The sequence below is a fragment of the Pyxicephalus adspersus genome, chromosome 12, assembly GCF_032062135.1.
Source record: "Pyxicephalus adspersus chromosome 12, UCB_Pads_2.0, whole genome shotgun sequence".
NCBI lineage: Eukaryota > Metazoa > Chordata > Amphibia > Anura > Pyxicephalidae > Pyxicephalus > Pyxicephalus adspersus.
In genome coordinates, this window is record NC_092869.1 from 14,988,220 (window position 1) to 15,012,237 (window position 24,018).

Sequence of the window (24,018 nt, forward strand, 5' to 3'; positions counted from 1 at the left end):
TGGGAAATTTTAAAGAAAACTTGTTAATTCTAAAATGTAAGCTTTAAAATTTAAATTCCTGGAGTGTCACCAATTGCTTTAAATGTATAATAAATCCTGCCTAAAAGATAATCAATATAGTGATGCCAAGCTAGAAGATCAAATATGGCACCAAATCTGGCATACTCAACCCCCAAAGTACAGGTTGGTGTAAGCTGGGGCATATGCTGTAGCTATCCTCAAACCTTGTACCTGGAAGTAAAAGGTGTCCTTATACAAAATGTTTTTGTGGTACAAGATGAATTCCAGTAGGGAAATTATAAACTCAATGGGCCTGGTTTATCCAAGACTGGAGAGAATACACTTTCCACAGTAAAGCTGGATGATCCAACAAATTTGGAATGGATTTCTTGAAAGTCATTTGCTAGCAAATGTTTTGAATCCCGGACCAGATCCATTCTAGGTTTGCTGGATCACCCAGCTTCATGGATAAAAGTGTATCCTCTCCAGCATTGGAGAGCTTTTATAAATCAGGCCAAATATGTGTCACTACATCCTTACTCTTTTACTCCTAGAATCCCTGCCTGTATCGATTGCCTAGAATAGACAAACTTGAATAGGGACATCAGATATCTAATGATTCCAAAACCTTCCTTGACCTGTACAGATACACTGTTTAAAACTTGTAGTAGATACATTATATTGTTTATGAAAGAAGAAAGTGCAACTACAAATTTGATAAACTGTATCAGTATTTATAGCTTTTAGATAAAGCAGAAAAAATAGGATAACCAGTGCCTTAAAGAGGAACTATACTCAAAACTCAAAAAAACCAAAACAAAAAGCACACTTACCTTCAATCCCGCAGGGCAGTCCGATCAATCCGGGAGTGTGCGGCATCGGGTCCTGCTTCGTTTTGGCATCAGTCCCGGGGCTCGGTGCGCCGCCATCCTCGTCTTCTCTTCTGGGTTCCTCATCCTACGACACCAGACCCAGGCGCAAGATCGGGTGACGTAGAATGAAAAAGAAATTTGCCGATCTTGCTGCGCATTCGTGAGATCAGCAAATTTTTCTTTTTAAGCAAAAAGGCTCCTTCTGCGCAAGAGCCTCCTGGATCAATCCGGGAGTATGCGGCATCGGGTCCTGCGTCGTCTTGGCATCAGTCCCAGGGCTCGGTGCGCCGCCATCTTTGTCTTCTCTTCTGGGTTCCTCATCCTACGACACCAGACCCAGGCGCAAGATCGGGTGACGTAGCATGAAAAAAAAATTTGCCGATCTCGCTGTGCATGCGCGAGATCAGCAAATTTTTTTTTTTTTTAAGCAAAAAGGCTTCTTCTGCGCAAGAGCCTACCGGGATGCCTGATGTTTGTCCCCTGGGATACTTTGCGGTCCCACTCAAGAATTAGCGGGCGGTGCTGCACTTTTTTTTTGTTTTAAAAGGTGTTGCACCTGAAAAACAAAAAAACAAAAAAAAAGCCTGAATTTTTACCTTACATAAAAGGGTTCTCTACCCTTTTATGTAAAGTGAAAATTCTGAGTTTACGCTTTAACTATGAACTAATCCCTATCCTCTTTGGTTACAATGTTGTTATCTGCTGTTCAGATGATATTTTCCAGCCTTAATTTATTCTCCTGGATTCCTACTTCTTTATTGTCCAAAATGTATTTACACAATCTATTACAAGTAGGCAAGAACGACAATATTGCCCTCCTTTTCTGAAGCATGATTACAATGAATTTATATGCAGGAGAGCGAGGGCCTAGCAAATTCCTCAGTAACATTTTAAATTTTAGTATGCTTTTATACACAAAAATATAGACATGCAACCAATGTTTTGTTTAGTATAGTCTGTATAGATAATAAAATAACAAATATTGAAAAAACATATCAGCAGAAAACAAACATATATAGTATTCATAAGCCAAAGAAAAAACATTCATGGATCATCAGAATCAGTAAATTGGAATTGGGCAAACCTATCAGTGTGTAGTTAGAAGGTAGTACATATGCTTATACATAGTAATAATATTCCATAGTAACATTTTCCCCCCCATCACATAAATACTGGAAGATACAACTGCTTTGGTTTTTGTTCTCACCCAAGTGGGCTTATGACTGATTTCATCACTATGCTATGTCATATGCGGTTAACGCTTCTGTTATTTGTTGCTGTTTTTCTACTTAAGTTACTCTTAAGTATGATATAGTTTTAATGTACTATGTTCACTCTTTACAGATAAACATAACTTGGTGGGTGGTGGGCTCTGCCTTGTCACACTTACCTCTTCCCTGCTAAAGTGCAGGCATCTCTGTCCTGTGTATGCGGGTGTGCTTCTGATAGAAGCTTTATCAGTTTTGCTCAATCCGCTGGCCAATATAATCTGGCCTCTTAATCCTCCCTGGCTATTTAGCTAGCTCAGACATTGTTTATTTAGTGCTTTCTCTATCCAGCTCCTTAAATATAGCTGGGGATTACAATATATTTCCTATCCTATCTTTTCCATTGTCACACTTACCTCTTTCTCAGTAAAGCGCAGACGCCTCTCTCCTGCGCATGCGGGCAGTTCGAACGCAGGGCGTGCCTCTGTTTCCAAGCTTTATTAATTCCTTATAATCCGCTGTCCAATCAGAAAATAGCCTCTTGACAAGCCAATGCTATTTAGCTAGCTCACACACTGCACTTAGTGTTCATGCAACGGCCTTCCTTGGGCCAAGCGCCTAGTTCTGTGAGCCAGTTCCTGTTCACCTGGTGCTTAATTCCGTTCTTAATTCTGTCCAGATCCTGCGTTAACCCCTCGTTTTCCAGTCTGTTGGTTCCCAGTCAACTTCCCTGTGCTGTTTCAGTGTTCCCATCTGTCTGGATATTCCTGTGCCTCCTGTTGCCAGGTGTCTCCTGTGTTTCCTCTGTCCGTGGTGGCCTCTGTGTCACTGGTGTCTGTCTCCTGGATCCCTGGTATTTGACCCCTGGCTTGTGACCTGACCTCTCTTGCTTGTTGCCTGCCTCGACCCCGTGTTTCATCCAGCCCACCCTGGTGTGCCCAAGGACCGCAACCTGGCAGTAACCAGCAGTGCAACATCCTCACCATCAGAGACTCTGGAGAAGACCTGGTTACTGCTTAGCCTCTGCGCCTTGGCCCTTCTCAGGGCTCACTCCACTCCTGTGCAAGCCATAGCGCACCCTAGTGGTCCTTTCTCTCCATGCACGACATGCCTTTGTCAATTTTGGCACATACTTACCCTGTTCAGTTGCACTGCATCCTAAAAAGCTGAATCGATAAAGGGGACCTGTTGTAATTTGTCACAACAATAAAAAATAACATGCAGGGGGTGCTCGCAAGCAGTCAATCAAGATGGTCCTCTGCAGACATCTCGCGCTGCAGCTCTCACCCTTCCTGCTACAGGATTTGCTTTCGGATATGCCCCCAGATAGATTGGAATGTGATAGGATCCACAGGGCCCTGGGCTTCAAAAAACCTTATGGTCCCCTAGGGAATGTGCTCATAAAACCCACCTTTTACAAAACCAAGGAGGCAATTATGAAAACAGAATGGAACAGGAAAGATCTGTCCTTTAGAAGCAGAAATCCTTGAAACTGTATTTGTCTGTTCTACTGGAACTGGATATCAACTACAAATAGGGGTTCCCCTTCAGGCTGGTTTTCACCTATATGGCCTACAATTGGAAGTTCTGGTTGCTAACCCCACTAGTCCTAGAGACTCACCAAGACCCCAAAGGTCCCCCCCCTTACCTCTAACTGGGAAACCAGCAGGCGTTGGAAACTTTCCCTACCGGCAGAAGTCGCAATCAGCGAAACACCAACATGTTTTTTTCCAAGAATGAAGTGCTATGTTCTCCTTTTGGCTGCTGCATACCAAATTGCGTACTCTAGGAGGATGAGTGGTTTCATACGAGTCCTGTTCTGTGACTTTTGGTAACTATATTTGGCTGAGAAAACTGATCTGTGCACACCCCCCCTCTGGTTTGTTTATTACCCCAGCTAGTACACACAGTCTGTGGTAACCCTGTCCATGGTGAAAAGGGTAGTATAGTTTAGATTATGGTAAAAACAGAGATGGCTATGCTTATTTATATTAGAGTTGGCTCTAATGCAAGGATGTTACTAATTGAGCTCAATTTTTTTCAATTTTTATTTTTGACAGCAAGATGTTTTATAGTAAAGCAACACCTGCCCGGGTGTGTTGGCTGTCTCACCCTTTTTTAGGCAATGCTACATAGCTTGCCTAGTACCTGCTTTTGCAGGACTGGTCTTTCGTTAAAGACCTACAGGCTCAGGTCTGTTTTTTTTTTTCTTCTATTCGGGTTTTGATTTTAAGTTATTTTTAATTGTGTTGCCCCTTTTTTTTGACATGTCTTACAATGTGGTACACTTCACAGTTTAGGAGAAGGCTCATGTCAAATTTAACAAGTTGCTCACCTATACAATCTCTGTATTATGGTACAAACTATGATGGTTGAGAAATGTGTGATTATGTAATGTACAAGGGCTTAACTCCTCGCAAAAAAGGAGGAAGGTGTTTAATTATGCATCCCTGGGAGTGAAAATTCTTTGTCTACAAAAGTCTATATTTTCAGTATCCTCTCAGCCTTTATATTTCCATAAGAAATTCCCTCAAATTTTTCAAGCCAGTTTTTAAGAAAAGAGGAGTTTTTTAGCTTTTATTAAAAACATGCCTTTCCGGTGCACCAAGAAAATTGCGGACCCTACTGGTCAATACCTAGTATTGCAAGGTTCTCTATTCAAAATAGAGCTTACCATAGTGAATTATTAGGCCCCAAGTACTCACCACATCCACTTCTTCAATCATCTATTTAAAGTAATAGCCACACATAAAAGGGCACCCTCTTAGTGATGAGGGATACTAATCTGTATCTAGATAGTAAATTAGATAAATCGCATGTTTCAACCCAAGGACATTTGAGATTGATCCTTCTGAACTCCCAAAAGTTCAAGGAACTTTTAACTGATCAACAATTAATCAATGTCTGGAGGGAATTTCATCCTACAATGAAGGATTTTACTTATTATTCCTTCTCCCACGATAGTTTCACAAGGATCAATCACATTTTTGTTCTGCAACAAGTACTACCCTGTGTATCTACTGCCAAAATTATGGGGACCCCCCTGGTCTGATCACTCCCCAGTGCTAATGGCAAGTGATTCTTTGATTCCTAAATCCTTTAAATTTTACTGGCGACTAAATGATGTTTTTTTGCCTTATCCTAAGATAGTGAAAATATCGGGAGATCATTTGGCCCACTATTTTATAACCCATAACTCTGTGCGATGCCCATAAGGCAACGATTTAGGGGTATCTGATACAGATGGCATCTCTTAGAAAAAAAATTGAGAAAATAAAGAATCTTGGAACTTACTTCCTCCCTTGCACAGTGGAATCGAGGTGGAAGACCGCGCTTGATAAAGTCTATAAATTAGTCCAGCAGACACGTACAGAGCTCAATTTATTACTAGACAGCCAGGTGGAAAAACAAATTAGATGGTCCAAACAAAAATATTATATAAGAACTAATAAACCAGGGTCTATGATGGCCAGACTGCTCAACACTAAATCTGGTGCTATTTCCATGAGGCTAAGGCAAGCTAATGAGTCCATTACAGCTAATCCTTCCCCCATAGTGGAGAGGTTTAAGGAAATTTTAGCGAGCCTGTATCATCTCCGGCAACCTTTCCGGCTTCCCGAGTTGATGAACTGTTCGCTAAACTGCATCTTCCCACGATCTCTAGTGAAATAGGTGAGCGCTTGGCGGCAGATATTACTAAAGCACAAATTCACACAGCTAATAAATCACTGAAAACCAATAAGACCCCAGGTCCGGACGGCTACTCAGCACTTTATTATAAAAAGTTCCTGGACCAACTAGCACCCCTTCAAACTTCTTTATTCATTTGAAAAGTGATCAACAGCATCCTCATTCGTCATTATTAGTCCATGTTTCAATGACACCCAAGCCAGGAAAGGATGAGTTAGATCCACATAATTACAGGCAAATTTGCTAACTCAAAGTAGATATTAAAATACTTACAAAAATTTTGGCAACAAGGTTAAATAAATTTCTACCATTTCCTATTTATAAAGACCAGGTAGGATTTGTACCAGGTAGACAGGCTCCTGATCGCAAAAAGAAAATTATTGATCCATTACACTTAGCTCACTCTGAGCGTATTCCAAGTGTGTTACTAACTTTGGATGTACACAAGGCATTTGATTCCCTTTCCTGGTATTATCTATTTTATATCCTTCCCAAATGGGGTTTTCAACCGCAATTTATAGCCTGGATGTCTGCTTTGTACTCCTCCCTATCTGCTAGGATACGTTACATGTCCTACTATTCCTCCTTATTCTAGTGCGACAAGGCACAAGACAAGGGTGGCCTTTATCACCACTGCTTTTTATTTTAGCCCTGGAACCTCTTGCTTATTTAATCAGGTCTAACGTTAATAGTCATGGAATTAAGATAGGTGGTGAGGAGTACAAACTGAACCTTGTTGCAGATGACATTATGTTAACCATACCCAGCCTCTGATCTCCCTGCCTAATTTAGTGACGGTCCTGATGGAATTCGCTCAAGTGTCAGGCTTGGTAATTAATGAGAAAAAAAAAAAAAATCTATGAATGTCACGCTTCCGCCTCCTACACTTGCTACTATACAAAGTGCGTTCAAACTTAAATGGTCGGAACAACACCCTGACTATCTGGGTATTAAACTTACAGTGACCAGCTATACGATGCAAATTTTAAACTGCTATTTGCCAAACTCAAGGAAATGCTTTCTCAATAGACGAATTTGCCACTCTCGTGGATTGGGAGGTCTAGATCAGTTGACATTTCTACCGAAATTGTTATATTTGTTTAGGACACTTCCAGGGAAAGGTCCCGCCAAAGTGTTACAGGGACTGCAAAAGTCAGTGATGTCTTTTGCTATGGAACGACAAAAAACAGCAGATCTCAGAAAACACTATTGGTTAATAAACAATCAGTGAGTTTAGGGGCACCTAACCTACTGAAATATTATCAGGCAAGCCATATTGCTCCTATATGTTCATTGTATGCTGGATCAAGGGCACCTTTTTGGATTCAAATACAGTACCTTTGTCGCCCTATAGATGTTCAGGCGCTTCCATGGATCCCTGGGAAAGTCAGACCACCAAATATGACCCCGCGTTTGCAACACATGTTTCAATGCTGGGATGGAATCAGATATTCCAGTGGGTTAATGTCCTCATTCCTCCCTCTGCTTCCAATTTAAAATAACCCAATATTTACTCTGAGCTGGGAGTCACCAACTGCATTTAAATGGTCTGAGAATAATTATTCCATGATGTACTCACTGCTGGATAGATCAAGAATAATTAGCTGGAATACTATTTGTGGTAATTCTCAGAATGGATACTATATTGGTTAATGAGAAACTAATGCGCTTCCTCACAGATACACATCAGAAATTGTCTGTGTGGGAACCCTGGATACAGTTTTCTGTGCCTTCCATACCCCAGATGTCTTTGAATAGCTGGTAAGATTGCACAATAGGTAAAGGTGATAGTGTTTCCCGAGTTCTTGGACCTTTAGTATTCTGTCAGATGCCAGATGTACCACTATTGTACTGTATTGTTAATTTTATATTGACTATTGTTCTCAGGGGAATTTTGTTCTGTTTTATTTTGGTTAGGTGTACGAATGACAGTGCACCTTTTTATTATTTTATTCTTTACTGTATTTAACACAAAAGCTGTGCTAAACATCAACATTTTATGTTTTGTATTGGATTATTCCAGTTTTGTAATTTTCTATGTATAAAAAAAAATAAAAATTATTGAAAAGAAAAAAGACATGCAAAAAGCATATCACATTTGTAATAGAGGGTCTTTACATATAGACAGAAATAGCATTTTTAATGTTAGCTGTTACTGGCTGCCAACAATTTAAGATTTTGCAAAGCCCCTAAACATAGTATGGTTGCCAAATTGCTGGGGGTCAATGCAAACTATAAGAGCATGTTCCAGGTGAAAAAAATGGGCAAAAGGTGTATAGGACTGCTGGGATGGGTCCTGAATGGGAGATTTATCTCCCCATTATACGGAGCATTGGCTCTTTAAACCAGGGTGAATGCTGGCAAAGGAGTCCAGAAGTAGTCAGAGCAACTCTGCAAAGGGTTGTTTTGGTTAGTTTATATCAGGTCCCTCTAGACTTGAATAGGAAGGTGGTTTGGCTACAGGCAGACTTTAGGTCTGCTATAAGTAGCACAGGTGTGCTGTCATGCAAGGGAAGTGGAATTGCAGCAGGTAGGCTGATAACAAGCATCTGTGGAAAGTTAAAAAAAACTGTCTTGCTTTGGTATGAAAAGTTGTTGATGCTGATTTGTTTTGATTTACTTTATGAACTGTGTAATCCTTACTAAAGACTTTATTATAAATGACTGTTTTGTGGATTCAGAGGACTTTGCACTCTCTGCCAGATTATGTAAACTGCTTTAATGTTTTTTTTTTTCTTTTTCTTCGATTTGTTTTCTAAAGGAAATTATATTGTTTTGTAACAAAGACTGTTACTTTAGTACAAACTACTCTGTGTGCTTACTGCAAGGGCCAGTTCTCCTCCATATCAAAGGGGATAAAAAAAAAAAATTAACATCAGTATTTCACTTATTCATATCCCAATGCTTGCATATACTACAGATTTTTGTCTGTAAGCAAAAACTAAAGGGACAGATGAGTGTATTTAACAAGTTGTCGGTAGGATTTAGGGAAAACAACCCAAAGGAAACATTCATATCATCATTTATGCATTATGTCCTATGGATTTAGGGCCTGATTTAATAAAGCTCTCCAAGAATGGAGTGGATACACTTTCATCAGTGAAGCTGGGTGATCCAACAAACCTGGAATTAGTTTGGTCTAAGATTCAAAATATTTGTTAGCAAATGACTTTAAAGAAATCAATTCCAGGTTTGCTGGATCACCCAGCTTCATTCATGAAAGTGTATTCTCTCCAGCCTTGAAGAGCTTTAACAAATCAGACCCATAGTGTTTTATTTTTTCATTAATTTGTATCTATTTACAAAATAGGAAAACTGTGGAGGCTTCAACGATTTGGAACCAATCTTTGTAGGGAATGGAAAGGAAAATAGGGAGCACGAATGTGAGCCCCCACCTACACATAACAGGTCCTGAGGACCCTGGATTGCCAAAGAAGGAGGGGCAAAGAGTGTATTGTGTTCCTATTGGTAACACCAGATTGCTGCCTGCACCAAAGCTGGCAAAGGCCAACAATGGGGGAGAGGGCCTCATTCCTACAATGTGACCTCAGTGTTATGGGGGGTCTGTGGGCAGGGAGCTTATTGGAATCTGGAAGCCCTTTTTTTTGCCATTGAGCTGCCATTGAATACCTGTATCTTCCCTTTTCTAGGTCAAAACACAAGAAACAAAAAATGTTCTTTTTAGAGACCCGGTGCTCTGAACCAATTTGTCTCTGGCATCTTTAAGTGACTTTGGCAAAACATTTTTTCCTTAAATCAGTTTCTTCCAGATCCTCACTGTACTCCTGAACATCATCCTTTAGCTCCAGCAGTTCTTCCTTCTCCTTTGTTAGTAAATTTTTCCGCTCTTTCAGCTTAGTGCAGGTATCACCCTTCACCCAGTTCTTGCTTAATCTTTACTACTTGGTTGAACCTTCTTGCTTGGGCTGCACTTTCTGTTTTCGCCCAGGCTTCTCCCTTTTTGTTGTAGAGCCTCAACTGTGCATCATGTATTTTCTGATTGGCATCATTCATGTTCTTCCTGGCATATTTATTCAGGTCAACTGTAGACTGTGACTGAGCAATGGCCTCCTGACTGCATTTAGAATCCCTGAATCTTGCCAATGCTTGATGGTAAGCACGACTGCGTGCCTTGGTAGAGAGAGATCCCAAGTGAACATAGTAGCTTGCCTTGTTATTCGACACCTTAAACCCCTCTGTTTTTGCAGCCTCCCTTTCTAGTTCCTCAACAGTTGGTGGTGGGTATTGTTCAAGAAGAGTTTCAGACTTTGTAAGAGCAGTATCAACACCGCTGCTCCCAAGCAGTGTTTATGCTTCTGTTTATAACAGACTTGGTCATCCCCACAGTGTCATACACTGCTTTCTTGGTCTTATCAACCACTCCAGTTATATTTTGAATCACTGCTTCTTTAGCACCCATGACAGCTTCTGAGGCATTAGTTACAATCTTGTCACTTGGCCGATACAAAATGGGCCACCTCTCTTCAGTATTATCCAGTCTAATGCCAGCAATGTTGTTGGCTACAGCAAGCTGAGGTCCCAGTTTCTGTATTATTGGCATGACACCATTAACAGCCACTGTGGTGATGGTCTTCACACGTTTCTCTGCCCCACCCTAATCACATTTAAATCGCTTTTTATTGTTGTAAAACTTCTAATGTTGAATAAGGCCATAAGGGTCATGGAAGACTGTATCACAATGGGGACAGTGAACTTTGGCTACATTCTCAGTAGGCTTTTGCAGTATGTGCATTTTCCTGGTTCCACCCTGCGTAAACCGAACATGACAAACATAGCATTTATATAGCTTTTCCCCAGAACCAGTTCTTATGTGCCTCTGCATGTGACCATCAAGATTTGAGCATCTAGGACAAGTATAACTGCACAGCTTACATTAGAATGTTTTCTTTACATGTTTCTTTTTAATTTTTGTTGGTTTTGAGGCTTCATGTTTCTAATCAATTTTTCAGCCTTCACTTCCATTGATGTAGCAACACCTTCCTCAACATGCTCCTGGGCATCCTGTTCATCAGGCACAACAGGGACAGTTCCTTCCCTCTTTACTTAACTTACTAAACTCTTCTCCTAGTTCTTCTCAGAAGCTTCCATATCCTCATCTGCAGCTTCAGTCTCTTTAGCCTTTATTTCACCTTTTGCTTTTCCAGCCTTTAACTTACCAGCATCTTCCCCCTTCTTGTCCTTAGATTCACCTTTTTTGCAGAAGTAGCTGTTTTTCCTTTAGCGACAGCGAAGTTTATTTCCATTGCTTCTCCTTTTTCTGAATCTTGCTCATCTTTTGACTCCTCCTTTACCTTTTCCTTGGCTGCAGGCTTTTTGACAGGAGTTTTCTTGGTAACAGGTTTTTTCTCTTCTTCAGATCCATCAGATTCCGTGTTCTCGTATTTCTGCCAATCCTTTTACCCCTTGAGTTTTCAATGCTTTCCTCTCCTCATTTCTATTAAAGAAATACTTGTTACATTTATCCAATGGCTTTATGGTCTTCTTTTCTACTTTAGTCTTTTGCGCTCTCCAGTCAGCAAAGAAATTCTTCTGCGTTGCCCTGGGTAACAACCTTTTCTAGAGGTCCGCATGTGTCTGGTAAGTCCATTTGTGCACTTGTTGGGCCCGTACCGCAGGGGACACGCCCAGACTCCTCAATATTTCAGTTTTAGGCTTCACATAACACTTGGCGTCGTCTGGGGCCAGGTAACCATACACCTTCTATGACTCCTCTGTCAGAAATGGCGCCACTATACCCGCCCACTGCGCTTGGGGCCAGCCCTCTCTCTCCTCAGATCTTTCAAATGTGGTCAAAAACACCTCAGGATCATCATCCGCAGTCATTTTTGGCAACAACTGGGTTACCCGAAAAACTGGCGAATGTCCAGCAATACACTCTGCATCAGCCTGTTCTCATAGAGATATCTGCTGTTTTAGTGCATCTAATTGTTGTTGGTAGCTCTGTGCTTGTATTTCCAACAACTTCTTGTGGCTTGCCTCAGCTTTTTCCAGACCTAGCAGTAATTGGTTTTTAATATGTTTTTGCTCCACTTTGGCCTGCTGTTGGTTGGCCTTGGCCTGCTGTTGGTTGGCATTTGCCAGAACAAGCTGTTTTAGTATCTCCTCCATGCTGGCCTTCCAAACACCCGCTTATAAAGCTACCCGCATCTTCCACCATATGTGAGATCACCCGTAGCAACGTTGGGTGTATCAAACAGGAAACAGGGCCAGCAGGTTAAAAGTGCATCAAGGGTTTTCTTCACTAATACTATTTCCACACAAAAACAGGCAAAATAAAACAAACAGCAAAAATAAAGCCTGGCCACTTGGCCCCTAACTCACTGTTAGTTCCCTTAACTAGCAATCCAGCCCAACCTAGTGCTATGCAGGACTCCAAGGCCCTAACCATACAGCTTTTCCAACAAAAAGTGTCTGTCTTTATTCACAGTCCACTTTGGACCTCCTCCCAGCTCACCAGCCAAGACAGAGTCCCAGGAATAAGCAGGCTGGGAGTTTATATCCACATCCAGCCATATATTCCAGGATGCATTTCAGGTGAGACAGTTACACCTGAACATACCCAGGCCTCTTTAGCTCCCCCACCTGGCAAAGAAGCTCATTGTCATTCAGCCTGGTACTTCAACCCCAACTTCAGGTCAAAAGGAAAACTGAAAAATACTCTGCTTATAACCTGTATCTGAGCAAACCCTGTGATTTCTTTGGCCAGCTGTTACAACCCCTATACCAAAAAAAATGAAGGAATTGCACAGAAAATGCAACTATGGGCTGCTCTGACCCCTAGGCAATTTTTTTGACAAAAGTGTAAAATCCTTTCCTAACTAACTCTATGGCAGCAATGTGTCAGTATTTCAAGCCCCCAGATTACCCCATAGGACAGAATCCTAATAATGAAAAGCCCAAGTGAACAGTACCCCATTGATAGTATCTAATACATGGGGGGGGGGGCTTATAGTGCCATAAAGTTAGTCAGAAAAGGAAAACTACAAAGTGCTGACACATGTTTTCCATTTTCCTGACTTCTCTATAGCAGTAATGTGTGAGACATTAATGCAGGGGAGGGTGCCAGAAAAAAAAGCTAAACTTTATTACAAAATGTAGCCGAATGTAACGTTGCTCTGCCAAACGGTACTGTTGTCAGGGTTGCTGGTTCTTCCTATAATCCAGGAGGAATGTATGTGAAGACAACCAAGAGGGCTATTCTGCAAACTGTGTCTAAAGAGATCGTTGAAGCCAATGCCTAGGACATGGGCACACTTCTGGTTGAGTGTGCAGTCACCCCTTCCAGAATCTTGAAGGCCTTAGCCATGTAGGCTTTTCTAATAAACTAGATTATTAATTTAGCAATAGTTCTTGTATGCTGTTTTACCTTTATTCTTCCCTGAAGGCATTGCAAACAGCCATAGGATTTTCTAATTGCCTCTGTTGCTTAGATGTATTAACAGAGGTTGTTTCATAGGAATGTGATGGAGCGAACCTGTCTCCACATATGTAGGTAGGAAAGTCTCATGATGATCTGGAACACAAGGTTTCTTTAGCTAGGAAGGGGAAAACTGGTCTCAAACCCCCCAGGGTGGAAGGTGATGAATCTTAATGCTCCCAATTTTGAAACTCTTTGTTGAAGTTATAGCGAATGTGGTCTGGCTGTTTTGCTGTACAAGCTGTTCTGAGGAACTGTACTATTACATGGTCCAACTCACAAAAGACCCTGGTAATATTTACTGAAAATTGTTAGCATTATCCGAGCTAAGTAGAAAACCCTTTTATATAAGGTAAAAAATACCTTTCTTTTAGGTAGGGGAGGGGTTAAAAAAGGTAAATTCCACTGTCTTTATCGCCATGGGAATAAAGATACAATAGGAGCGCAGTCTCCTGGGATACATACGTCACATGTAGAAAAATAAAAAAACAGATTTTTCACATGCAGCCTTTCATTATCTAACCTATAAATTTAAGTCAGGTCAGGCAGGGGAGCAGGATTGACCCTTGACTGAGCATGTTGTGGGTGACGGGGAGGAGAATGGATTGACGGAGCCTTCATCCCCTAAACGTTTTGTGCTTACATTCATTTTTAGGCCTTTTTGTACTATATGTCAATGTTTTTATTAATCAGAAAACAGTAAACATCAGTGCAAAGACAGTACAATTTTTATTTAAATTGGTAAAAAGCAACCAATAGAAAATAGAAAGGAAAAGTCGGGGCTTAACCTTAGGAAAAGTGGGAATAACAAAAGAGGAGGGAAAAGTGGGAATAGTTGCTAACAGACTGGAATAGGTTAGATTAGGTAGAGAATCCACAAGACCCATGTTTTATGAAATCAAGTTAAGTCAAGTTATTGTTCAAGATAGCATTGAGTCTGTCATTGATCATAATTCAGTTAAGCTTGGATTTGACATAGTCCAGTGGTAGAGTTACTGACTTTTAATGTTTAGTGATAGTGAAGTCTTTCCATTCCATTTTAACTCTGCGTTTCTCACACATCTCTTGTTAGTCCACCACTGAAAAGCTGACTGTTGTAGAGCTGAAGTGAAATCTGTATTTCCCAAAAAAAGCATATGGTAATAACAGAGAATACATTGAAAGGGCGAAGGATAGGCTGGTGCAAAGTATAGGAGGATGTTTGGAGAAAGGCAGCCACATTAAAGCGTAAATAAACTAAAAATAAAAAATAAATTACACTTGCCTTTAATCCCACAGATCCCTCGAAGGCACTGATCTTTCTCATGATCTGGTCCCACGTCGTCGTGGAATTCCTCTTTCTTCCGGCGAGGAGGAAGCACAACATTCTGTTTTCTCTTCCGTCTTCTTCTTGCTATGTCACCTGATTTTGCACTGCACAGGTGCGACATTGGGTGACGTAGCCACTGTGAAGCAGTGATCAAGACTTAAAGGAGAAGAGTGCTGCACCTTTTTTTTTTTTTTTTTTAAAGGGTGTTGCACAAAGAAAAGACTCCATGTGTACTTCAAGTTACTGCTTACAAGGTGGTTCTTCAAGCTGTTAATCATGCCGTGTACCTAGTTTATCACACATGGCTTCCACAATATGGCTTCATTTTTGTTAAATAATGATGTAATACAATTAGATGTGTGTTATTTTACACCTGAGGTTAGATATACAGAAAGTAATTTTAAAACCTATGCTATGTACCAGGGGTTTCAAAAAGTATTCTCAAATAGTATAAATTATACAATATCACAGAATTATTAAATGTGTTTCTCAACTAGGGTTCCCCCAGAGATTGTTATGGTTTCCTTGAGCAAGGAGCAGTTTGTGGCTCTCAGGTCAGTTTAACAGGTAACCAAAAAGATCATTGGTATCTGTAAGGATGGCAGCCTTCCCACAGGCCAGCAATTTAAGAGGCATTCTTCCTAATGGCCACCACACTAACGTACCCTGAGTTGTAGATATAGTAATTATACCAGCGGTTACCTGAGTACCTGAACAGTATTTCAAGGGTTTCCACCATGTTAAAATGGTCAAGAAACACTGTGATAGTAGCTGGTATGAAAGTAAATTGCCCATAGAGTACTGAAAATTAAATTTTTACAATTTTTTAATTACACCGTAAATAAAGGGTTTTATATTGTACAGTTGTTTGGCTCTAACATATGTAAATTATTTTGTTTTACAGGGTGTAATGTATATGATGTTGGAGATCTACACTTTGCCCAAGTTCCTAATGATAAGCTGTACAACAACACTGTTAAATACCCCCGTACAGTTGGCCTTGCATGTCAAGTGTTGGCAGATGAAGTTAGTAGAGTTTTGGAAGCTGGTCACATTTGTGTAACTTTGGGAGGCGATCATAGGTAAGTCTGTTTACTAGCATTTACTAGCGCTGCAAACATTGACATGGCATTATGTTTTCCCAATACTCTATTCTCCAGTGCGAGGAACCTAAATGTAGACATGTCTCATTAAAAGATGAATTATGGGCTTATTTAAATATATTCTTCAATAAAATTAGGATGTAAGTGCAATTTATATGCATTAAATGCCTATGGAAACCAGATACCTTTCAAAAGCTACAAAAGACCTAGCAGGTCCATTGACTACCTAAAGAAAACTACTGGGTAGATGTCATCCTGCACATTTTATTGCAGGAAAATGCAGGAGTTGCTCATGCTAGACTGATATACAGCTGTTTTACAGAAAAACTACTACAATAGAAGCCTATGTAGCTGCAAGAAATGGGCCTGAAATGATAATTTGTGTGCTGCCCAACCTCATTCCAAACTCCAGGAGTACAGGAGTTTTTCCACCCATATGCTTTTTGGGTTCTGTGCTGATGTAGGCATGCATGGATTCCAATAACCTAGAACAGGAAATCTACCCAACTCCTGTACAGATCTATTGAAGGAGGCATGGATTGGATCATCCTGTCAAGCGGAAGTAAGCCATTTTAAGGGTTTTTTTTACTACTGTCTCACAGTGATGTACAGTCTATATGCTGCATGTTCTCATTCAACATGTCATGCTGTATATTCTCAATACCCCCAAGCCTCATCCCATGTTGTATGTTTTCTATATTTATTTGCACTGTTTCATGCACCATGCTGTGCATCACCTGTTCCACACCACCTTTTTCTGCATGCCATGATGCCACTGGATACCCTTTTACTATTAGAATATGCTATAGTTTTATAGTTATAGTGATCTATTAGTGGTATTTTGATAGTGCCAATCTGGCTGAATCTCACTTGTTTTCTACTCTTTTATTGTTGCCACAATTGTCATTTACAAACTTTTGTTTAAGTTTTACTTTGTTAAGTCAATTTTGCTAATTTGCTTACCAAAATATTAAAATAATTATAATAACCAATACTTCTCCGCTTTTAATGGTTAGATCCATTTGATATCAATCCTATCTACATGGATCTTTGCGCTTTTACTCCCAGATGACCTTGGTTCTCTAGGTGGTCTTTATGTTTGTGTCATGGTGGGACAAATGGGATGGTGGACCCTCTGTATCATCAGCATGTTTGGCAGAGACATGTACGGGGTGCAGAGTCTAGGACATCAGCCTTCGAGCCTCACCAGCGCACCCCGCAAGCAAGGGGTGATGAATTTTAGGAGGCAGTGCCCAGGTTGCGGCAGGGGCTGGTAACTGCTGACTAGGTAGGACTAAAGCGCAGTACAGGAGTAAAAAGCAGAAGGGTAGTCGGACAATTCTGGGGTCGGTATGCCAAAGAGTCAGAAACAGGATCAGGAAATGGAACCTGGAAGCACAGCCTCATAGAACTCCTTGTTCAAGCAACATCCTGTAGCCAGTCACTTCATTTTTTGGGGGAGGTCATTTGGCAAATGGAGATCTTATGACCATCAGGTAACAGAACCCACATCTTGCGGGGATCTGTGACAGTTTGGCTCCAGCATGAGTATCCTACTCTGACGTTCCTTCATGTAAACCAGCTTCTGCTATACCTACCCATTTGCTTTTACCATTACAACCTTACTTTACTGGATTCCTTCTCCTTCCCATCCTATTTGTTATTCATTCATCAAGGATCCCTGTCGGCAGTTGGTTTGGAACACTAGGTCAGTGTTCTCCCTCAAAATTTTTTTCAGCTGGGTGGGGAAAAGCTGTAGCCAGGTGGTCAAAAAAGGGGCAGAGCAAGACACTGAAAATTTTGTGCTCCCAGTAGTTTATGCCACAGGCATCCGGTAACCCCTGTTAGTGTCAGTGTTCTACCTACCCCCTATACTTTGTTCCAACTTTCTAATGCCTGCCCTGTTAGTATGTCCAATTTTTCCATTCTGTGTATTATGCCCCAACTGTCCAGTGCTGTGTATTTTCATCCAACTGCCTAGTGTTCTAAGTTTTAGGAGTGTCATGCCTTGTATAGAGTGTAAGAGTGTAATAGTATGATCAATGTGGTGTAACAAGTGAGGCTTAGTTCACATTACCAGCAAAAAAACTGGGCCATTTACTGTTCCTAAGTGACTACTGGTAACTACTAGGCACCTGGGATTGGTAACAGGTGGTGAATGTTGGGCTTTTTCAGAGCTAGCAGTTTTTTAAGCAGCAGTGGATGCTGGCGTGAGGAAGAGGAAATGCAGCAAATGCAACCTTACTGCTAGTGTGAATTCACCCTAACTAGATGTGTCCCATGCTGGCTCAGCTTCCCTCTTTTTTTCTGATGCCAACTGTAACATCCAGCTCCGCCTTGCACTGCACATGCATGAGATTGAACACTTTTTTTTTCTTTTTTTTTACATCATGAGAAAGCCTCTGAAGATGCATGCGCAGAAGGAGCAGCCCACATCCTCTAGGTATATTTAACACACAAATATCCCAGGAGGCTGCGGATTTACCCATCTGCCATGGCAGTAAAGACGGAAGGGGTGAGGTCCTCCCCCAAATATATAATGTTAAAAATGTGGTGATGCTTTAATAGCATCATGCATGGGATAGCAGATGAGGACAGCCAGTGCCCCCTCTCATCACTGCCCATATTCTTTAAAAAAAAAAAAAAAAAAAAACTGTCTGTGAAGATTATCCACAGTGTGTAATGATGTCATCGGCAGCGCAGTGTGATAGTTGTGTGTAAAAGCTTCTTGTCATATTCTGCAGCCTAACAACTCACTGTGATCAAACCTTTAAATCTCCTACATCACCTACATTAGTTGTAGTGACTTGAAATTTTGTACCCTCATAGCCACTAGTAACCAATTTTTCTGAAAGAATTTTAAGAAATAGATGTCACAAGTTTAAAACATTGAGGTTGCTGTTTCAAAAGAGAGTATGTCTAGGAGCCCAAAATTAAAAATGCAAATTGTGGACCCCCAGGCACCCTTACATAGTAAGAAGCATTGGGGTGGGGGCCCTAAATGTGTATCTACCTTTCACAGAACTATAATCGTCATCCTATGCTACCCTGTCTTCTTCTCTACCTTGAACCCCATTTTCTCTAGAATGGAGAGGTGCAGGGAAACAAAAATAAAGGTGGAAGTGTGGGACACTTGTGGCTAACACCCCCAAACTTTCATCACCATGGCATCATTACAACATAAAAAAATTCTGTACATCAAAACACACCTCCCTGTTACACATAACTGCACCTTTCCAGTACTTGAACCCCATTTTGTTTTAGTGGGTAGAGTTTATGTTCTAACCATGCATAGTGATGAAATTGTGGGGGATGGTAGCCACAGATGTTCCCCACACATTTTTGGTTTCTTACACCCCCCATTCCAGGGAAATTGGAGATCAAGTGTTAGAAGTGGGCAGTAATGCGTAACAGAGCAGCGCATTTTGATGGGAAGATTTTTTAATGTTTTAATGATGCTATAGTAATTAAATTATTGGGGGAGTTAGCCAAAGGTGTCCCCCACTTGCACCTATATTTTCGGTTTCATACACCCTGCCGCTCTGGAGAAATTGGGGTTCAAAGAAGAGAAGCAGACAGGGTAGCGTAGTTTGACAGGTATAGCTTTTTTGAGAGGTAGGTATAGACCTAGGGGCCCTACCCCAATGCTCCTTGCTAGGCAAGTTGGCCCGGGGGTCCCTAATTTGCATTTTCAATTTAGGACTCCTAGGTGCACTTTATGTTGAAACAGCAACCCCAATGGTGTATTTTCATAGGATTTTAATTTTGTGACCCCCATATTTTGAAATTCCTTGAAGCTAGGGTGCTGCTATTGTGGTTACTAGTGGTTATGAGAGTCCCCTGTATACCCTGAAACTTTCAAGTCACTACAACATACGGTTTAGGAGATATGAAGGTTCGTACAGAGTTGCTGCTGATTACATCATTGTACACGCCCACTCCGGCGGATTCATTTTGGAAGCAGCTTTTTTTAATAGAAATCCCAGCTCGTGCTATCAGATTTGAGATCAGATTGAAAGGTCGCCAACCTTTCCAACCTCACGGACCTCACGGAGATATAAAATAAAACAATCGCATGAGAATCGGTATTCGCAGATTGGGATGACAGGGTCGGGGTGCTGTAATAGTGGAAACAAGGCTTCGCCTCCCTTGTTTTTCCGTCTCTAGTACAGTTCGTGAATTTAGTGCAAGAATGTATTTGAATATTATTTTTGTTTTATTACTAATAAAACATAAAATTAGCAAATAATGTCCAAATTTTTCTGTGGACCACCAAAATTTTCTCGAGGACCCCCAGTGGTCCACGGACCACTGGTTGGCAAGTGCTGCCCGTGATGACAGCTGAGCACAGAGCAGCCTCACTGAGAAGATTAGAGCTGCGAATGGGAGGTGGGCGGGGGAGGCACTGCAGCCGGGCGGAGCAACTGGCCAAAAAACCTCTGGGGAGAACTATGCAATTCTTCCATTTTCTTCTTCCTCCTGGGCTGGCTTCACTCCCAGGGTCGAAACCTGGCTAATCCTGGTTGTTCCGTTTAACACCACATCAAATTCCGGAACCCTTTAAGCTACTGCTACAATCGCCATACGCAAGCATGGGATTAGGGACAGTTTTTGCTATTGCTCTGTTTGCAATAGAATTATCCTTATTTACTTTTTTTGAGGGTTATTTAGGATGGGGTGGAGTACTGCATTTGCAGTGGACAACACCCTGCCTGCTATCAAGACTCTTTGTCCAGAGCCACTTTTCAGCCCCAGGGCTGCGCAGCTGATGGAGTACTGCTCACTGAAACTCTTGCTTTTCTGGGCTTGGCGTTTGGCTCCATCTGTTGCCAAGGCACAGACATGGACCTGACATCCTATTGATTTACTTTGTATATTCTCATTTGAACTTTTTCACTTTTGTATTTTATTGTTAGTCTATTACTCTGTACAGTATGGTTTCCTATGTTGTTTTCCTGAATGTTAAGGTTACCCTCTTTCTTCTTCCACATTCTCTAAATTATAGGGTTACTGAAGGTTTAGAACAGTTTTTAGGATATTACTTTGTTAGACGGGCTACCACTAATTTCTCTGCCTTCATACTGGTTTAGCCTTAAGCTACCAATTGAGTCATATGTAATGGCCCTTAGTGTGAGGACCTTTTATACAGGTTTGTACAGTACTAATACTCAACTAATATGTGGACATAATCATAGGACATTCAAATGTCCAAGTAATAAGGTTTGAAGAATAGTGGGGAGTTTTTGTGGTACCAATCATGATAAAACATCAAACACACATTTATTAATGCACTATTCATAAAAAGGGATTTTTTTTCATATTTTCAGTAAATTGAGGTTAGAAATTTTAGAAATTTACTTTAACCTGATGCGTTTCGCAGGATGAAACCTGCTTCTTCAGGAGGAGCAATATCACAATTGACTTTTGTTAATTTGTGGACATTATTAATCCTTAGGGATAGAGTGAAAAAACCTTCATGGCCAGGAATTTTGTGGAGAAAGTCCCTATTAGGTGTCCCCCAAAAATATGGACGGAGACTTGAGTTCAAGATTCAAATCCTGACTGCCTTTTTTTCCAAAGGATATGCTACTAAGTATTAGATTGAGGGTGCCAATAATTTTGTCCAGGCCATTTTTGAAGTTTTTGTGTGGAATGTCTCAGGTTTTTTTTTCAGCTTTTTTGCATTCTTCTAGTGCCAACAAAAGAAATGGACATGACAATAACAAAGCATGTGTAATTGCATTTTATGACATACAGGGCTACCAATATTTTTGGGCATGACTTTATTATAATATATTAGGTGTTGACAAAGAGGCATTAAAATTGTGCATTCTACAGTGAAGAAATAATCCCTTTTTTTCCTAGCATCAATGGGTAAAAGAATATATAGAAAAAAAGCTAGGTCTACAATTTCCACGTATGGAAGTGCCCTCTCCAAGTTTAGCTATTACAAAAATGTTGGCCAGAAGCATTTAGGGGGAAAAGGAGGTTTCCCTTATCGACAGAATTAAAAGCAGTCATATTTGAAATCAGGTGTGTGGCAAAATTTGAAAAAAAACATAGTGATGCTATCAGGGTCTTGATTTTTCCTGCATTCTACTTATGGCAAACTGGGTACTTTATGCTCCAATATCCGAACAAGGGTACTAGGATTCAGCTCATGAAAAAAACAACCACTATTAGATCCCTAATACAAAGGGAAAATAGCTGATCTACTGCAAACTGTCAAGCACCGAAAGACATGATCACTAGGGGGCGCTGTGGCTTGTATGGAGGTGGTGTGAGCCTTTAGAAGGGCCAAGGCACAAAGTCTAAGCTGTAACCAGGTTTTTTCCAAAACCTCTGATGGTGAGGGTGTTGTGCTGCTGGTTACACCCCAGTTGCGGTCCTTGGGCACACCAAGGTGGGCAAGCACGGTACAAAATCACAAGGCAGGTGGATAGTCGAGGAAAGCCGGGTTAGAGACAGGCAGCAAACGAGAGGTCAGGTCACACGCCGGGGGTCAATTGCCAGGAATCCAGAAGACAGACACTCGTGACACAGGGGCCACTGCGGGCACAGGAAACACAGGAGACACTGGAAGCAACAGGAGGCACAGGGGACTCCGTGATATCCACAGACTGACAGGAACACTGGAACAGCACAGGAAGTTGACTGGGAATCAACAGACTAGACAACGAGGGCTTAACGCAGGAGCTGGACAAAGGAAACGCTGAATTAAGCCCCAGGTGAACAGGAACTAGCTCACAGAACTAGGGGCTCGAGACTCATTGCACGAACACTGAAAGCAGTCTGTGAGCTAACTAAATAGCCAGGGCTGATCAAGAGGCTATTTTACGATTGGCCAGCGCATGGATGGAGTTCATAAAGCTTGGAAACAGAGGCACGCCCAGTGACAGAACTGCCCCATGCGCAGGAGAGAGATGCCTGTGTTTTAGTGAGGAACAGGTAAGTGTGACATTGCCCCTCCTTTTACGGGGCCTCCCCACCTGCCGGGGTCCGTGTTGAAGGGGAAAACGAAAAAGAAACTTTTTGGCAAGAAGAGGTGCAGAAACATCTGTAGTTGGAACCCATGATCTCTCCTCAGGACCAAAACCTTTCCAATTAATTAGGTACATTAGCTTTTTACGTAAAAATTTATAATCCAGAATTTGATGGACTTTTTATTCCTGAGAAGAATCGGGTGCAGGAGTGACCAGTGGAGAGTGACGAGAAAAGTGCTTCAGGACCAATGGCTTAAGCAGAGACACATAGAAGGCATTGGACAGCTTGAGATGTGAGGGACTCATGTGTGCAACTTGTAGCAAACTGGTTTAGCCTTGGCAGAAATGCCATAAGGTCCGATGAACCGTGGAGCAAACTTCATGGAAGGCACCTTTCAACGTATGTTCCTTGTAAAGAACCAGACTTTGACTCCAGGTTGGAGAAAAGGCGCCTTACGGCGACGCTGATCAGCAAGCTTCTTGTGCCTGAGAGCTGCGTGTTCCAGATGCTCACAAGTAGCAGCCCAGATGCAGTTAAAGTCTCTCTGCAGGGCACTGAGTGCAAGTATTTCGGCAGAGCAGGGTATAGGAGATGGAAGGCGAGGATGTTTGCCATAGACTATGTAGAAAGGTGATTCCTTGGTGCTGATGCTGACATGGTTGTTGTGGGCGAAATCCACCCATTGTAGCAGTGCTACCAAGTCATCATGGTGGACAGAGACAAGGGCTTGGAGATATTGCTGCAGGGCTTGATTAACTCTTTCTGTCTACCCATTAGTCTGCGGGTGATAGGCTAAGGAGAAGTCCGCAGAGATGTCCATGGAATTGCAAAAGCCTTTCCAAAAGCGAGGTAAATTCCACCCAAGGATAAAATACTATAAGCGTGGGCATACCGCAAAGCCTATAAATTTTACGAATGAAGACTGGCACCAACGCAGCTGCAGATGGTAAAGCTGGAAGGGGTACAAAATGGGCCATTTTGGAAGAGAGATCGGCAAACACCCAAATGACCGTACAGCCTTCGGAGGGTGGAAGATCTGTAATAAAATCCATGGACAGATGACACCAAGGCTCCTTAGGAATGGGCAGAGGAAGAAGCGGTTCTGCTGGGGCACAGGTAGATGACTTGGTTTTAGCACATACAGCACAGGCCTTGAAATAGTCTGTCACATCCTAATGAAGGTTGGGCCGGGAGAGAAGGGTGAAAGTTCTGTGAACGCTCGTGTGGCCAGACAGCTTAGAGTCATGAGCCCAACGTAAATTTGTGGTGCGAAGTTGAGGAGGCACCAAGGTTTTTCCTGGGGGGATAGCAGATTCCTGAACAGAGGTCAAGACAAGGATACGGGCTGGTGGGATAATAAACTCTGGCTCAGCAGTGGTTTCCCAATCCTGTGGATCGAAGGAGCGAGTGAGAG

The 24,018-nt window shown here is 41.6% G+C and overlaps 1 protein-coding gene and 1 pseudogene across 6 annotated transcripts in view; one reads left to right on the plus strand and one right to left on the minus strand.

Annotated features, from left to right (window-relative positions):
• Positions 1-24,018, plus strand: part of ARG2 (arginase 2) — a 155,881-nt gene that overhangs the window by 57,480 nt on the left and 74,383 nt on the right. For 5 of the 6 annotated variants that reach the window (XR_011923002.1, XM_072428266.1, XM_072428269.1 and 2 more), the window contains exons 3-4: positions 7,125-7,226; positions 15,422-15,599. Coding sequence is in view for 5 of the 6 variants with exons in the window: in XM_072428266.1 (XP_072284367.1) it covers positions 7,125-7,226; positions 15,422-15,599 (280 nt within the window). In the remaining variant the exon portion in view is untranslated. The remainder of the gene's footprint in view (positions 1-7,124; positions 7,227-15,421; positions 15,600-24,018) is intronic. The other variant, XM_072428268.1, reaches the window with a different exon arrangement.
• LOC140342443 (perilipin-2-like) lies at positions 9,638-11,614 on the minus strand (annotated as a pseudogene).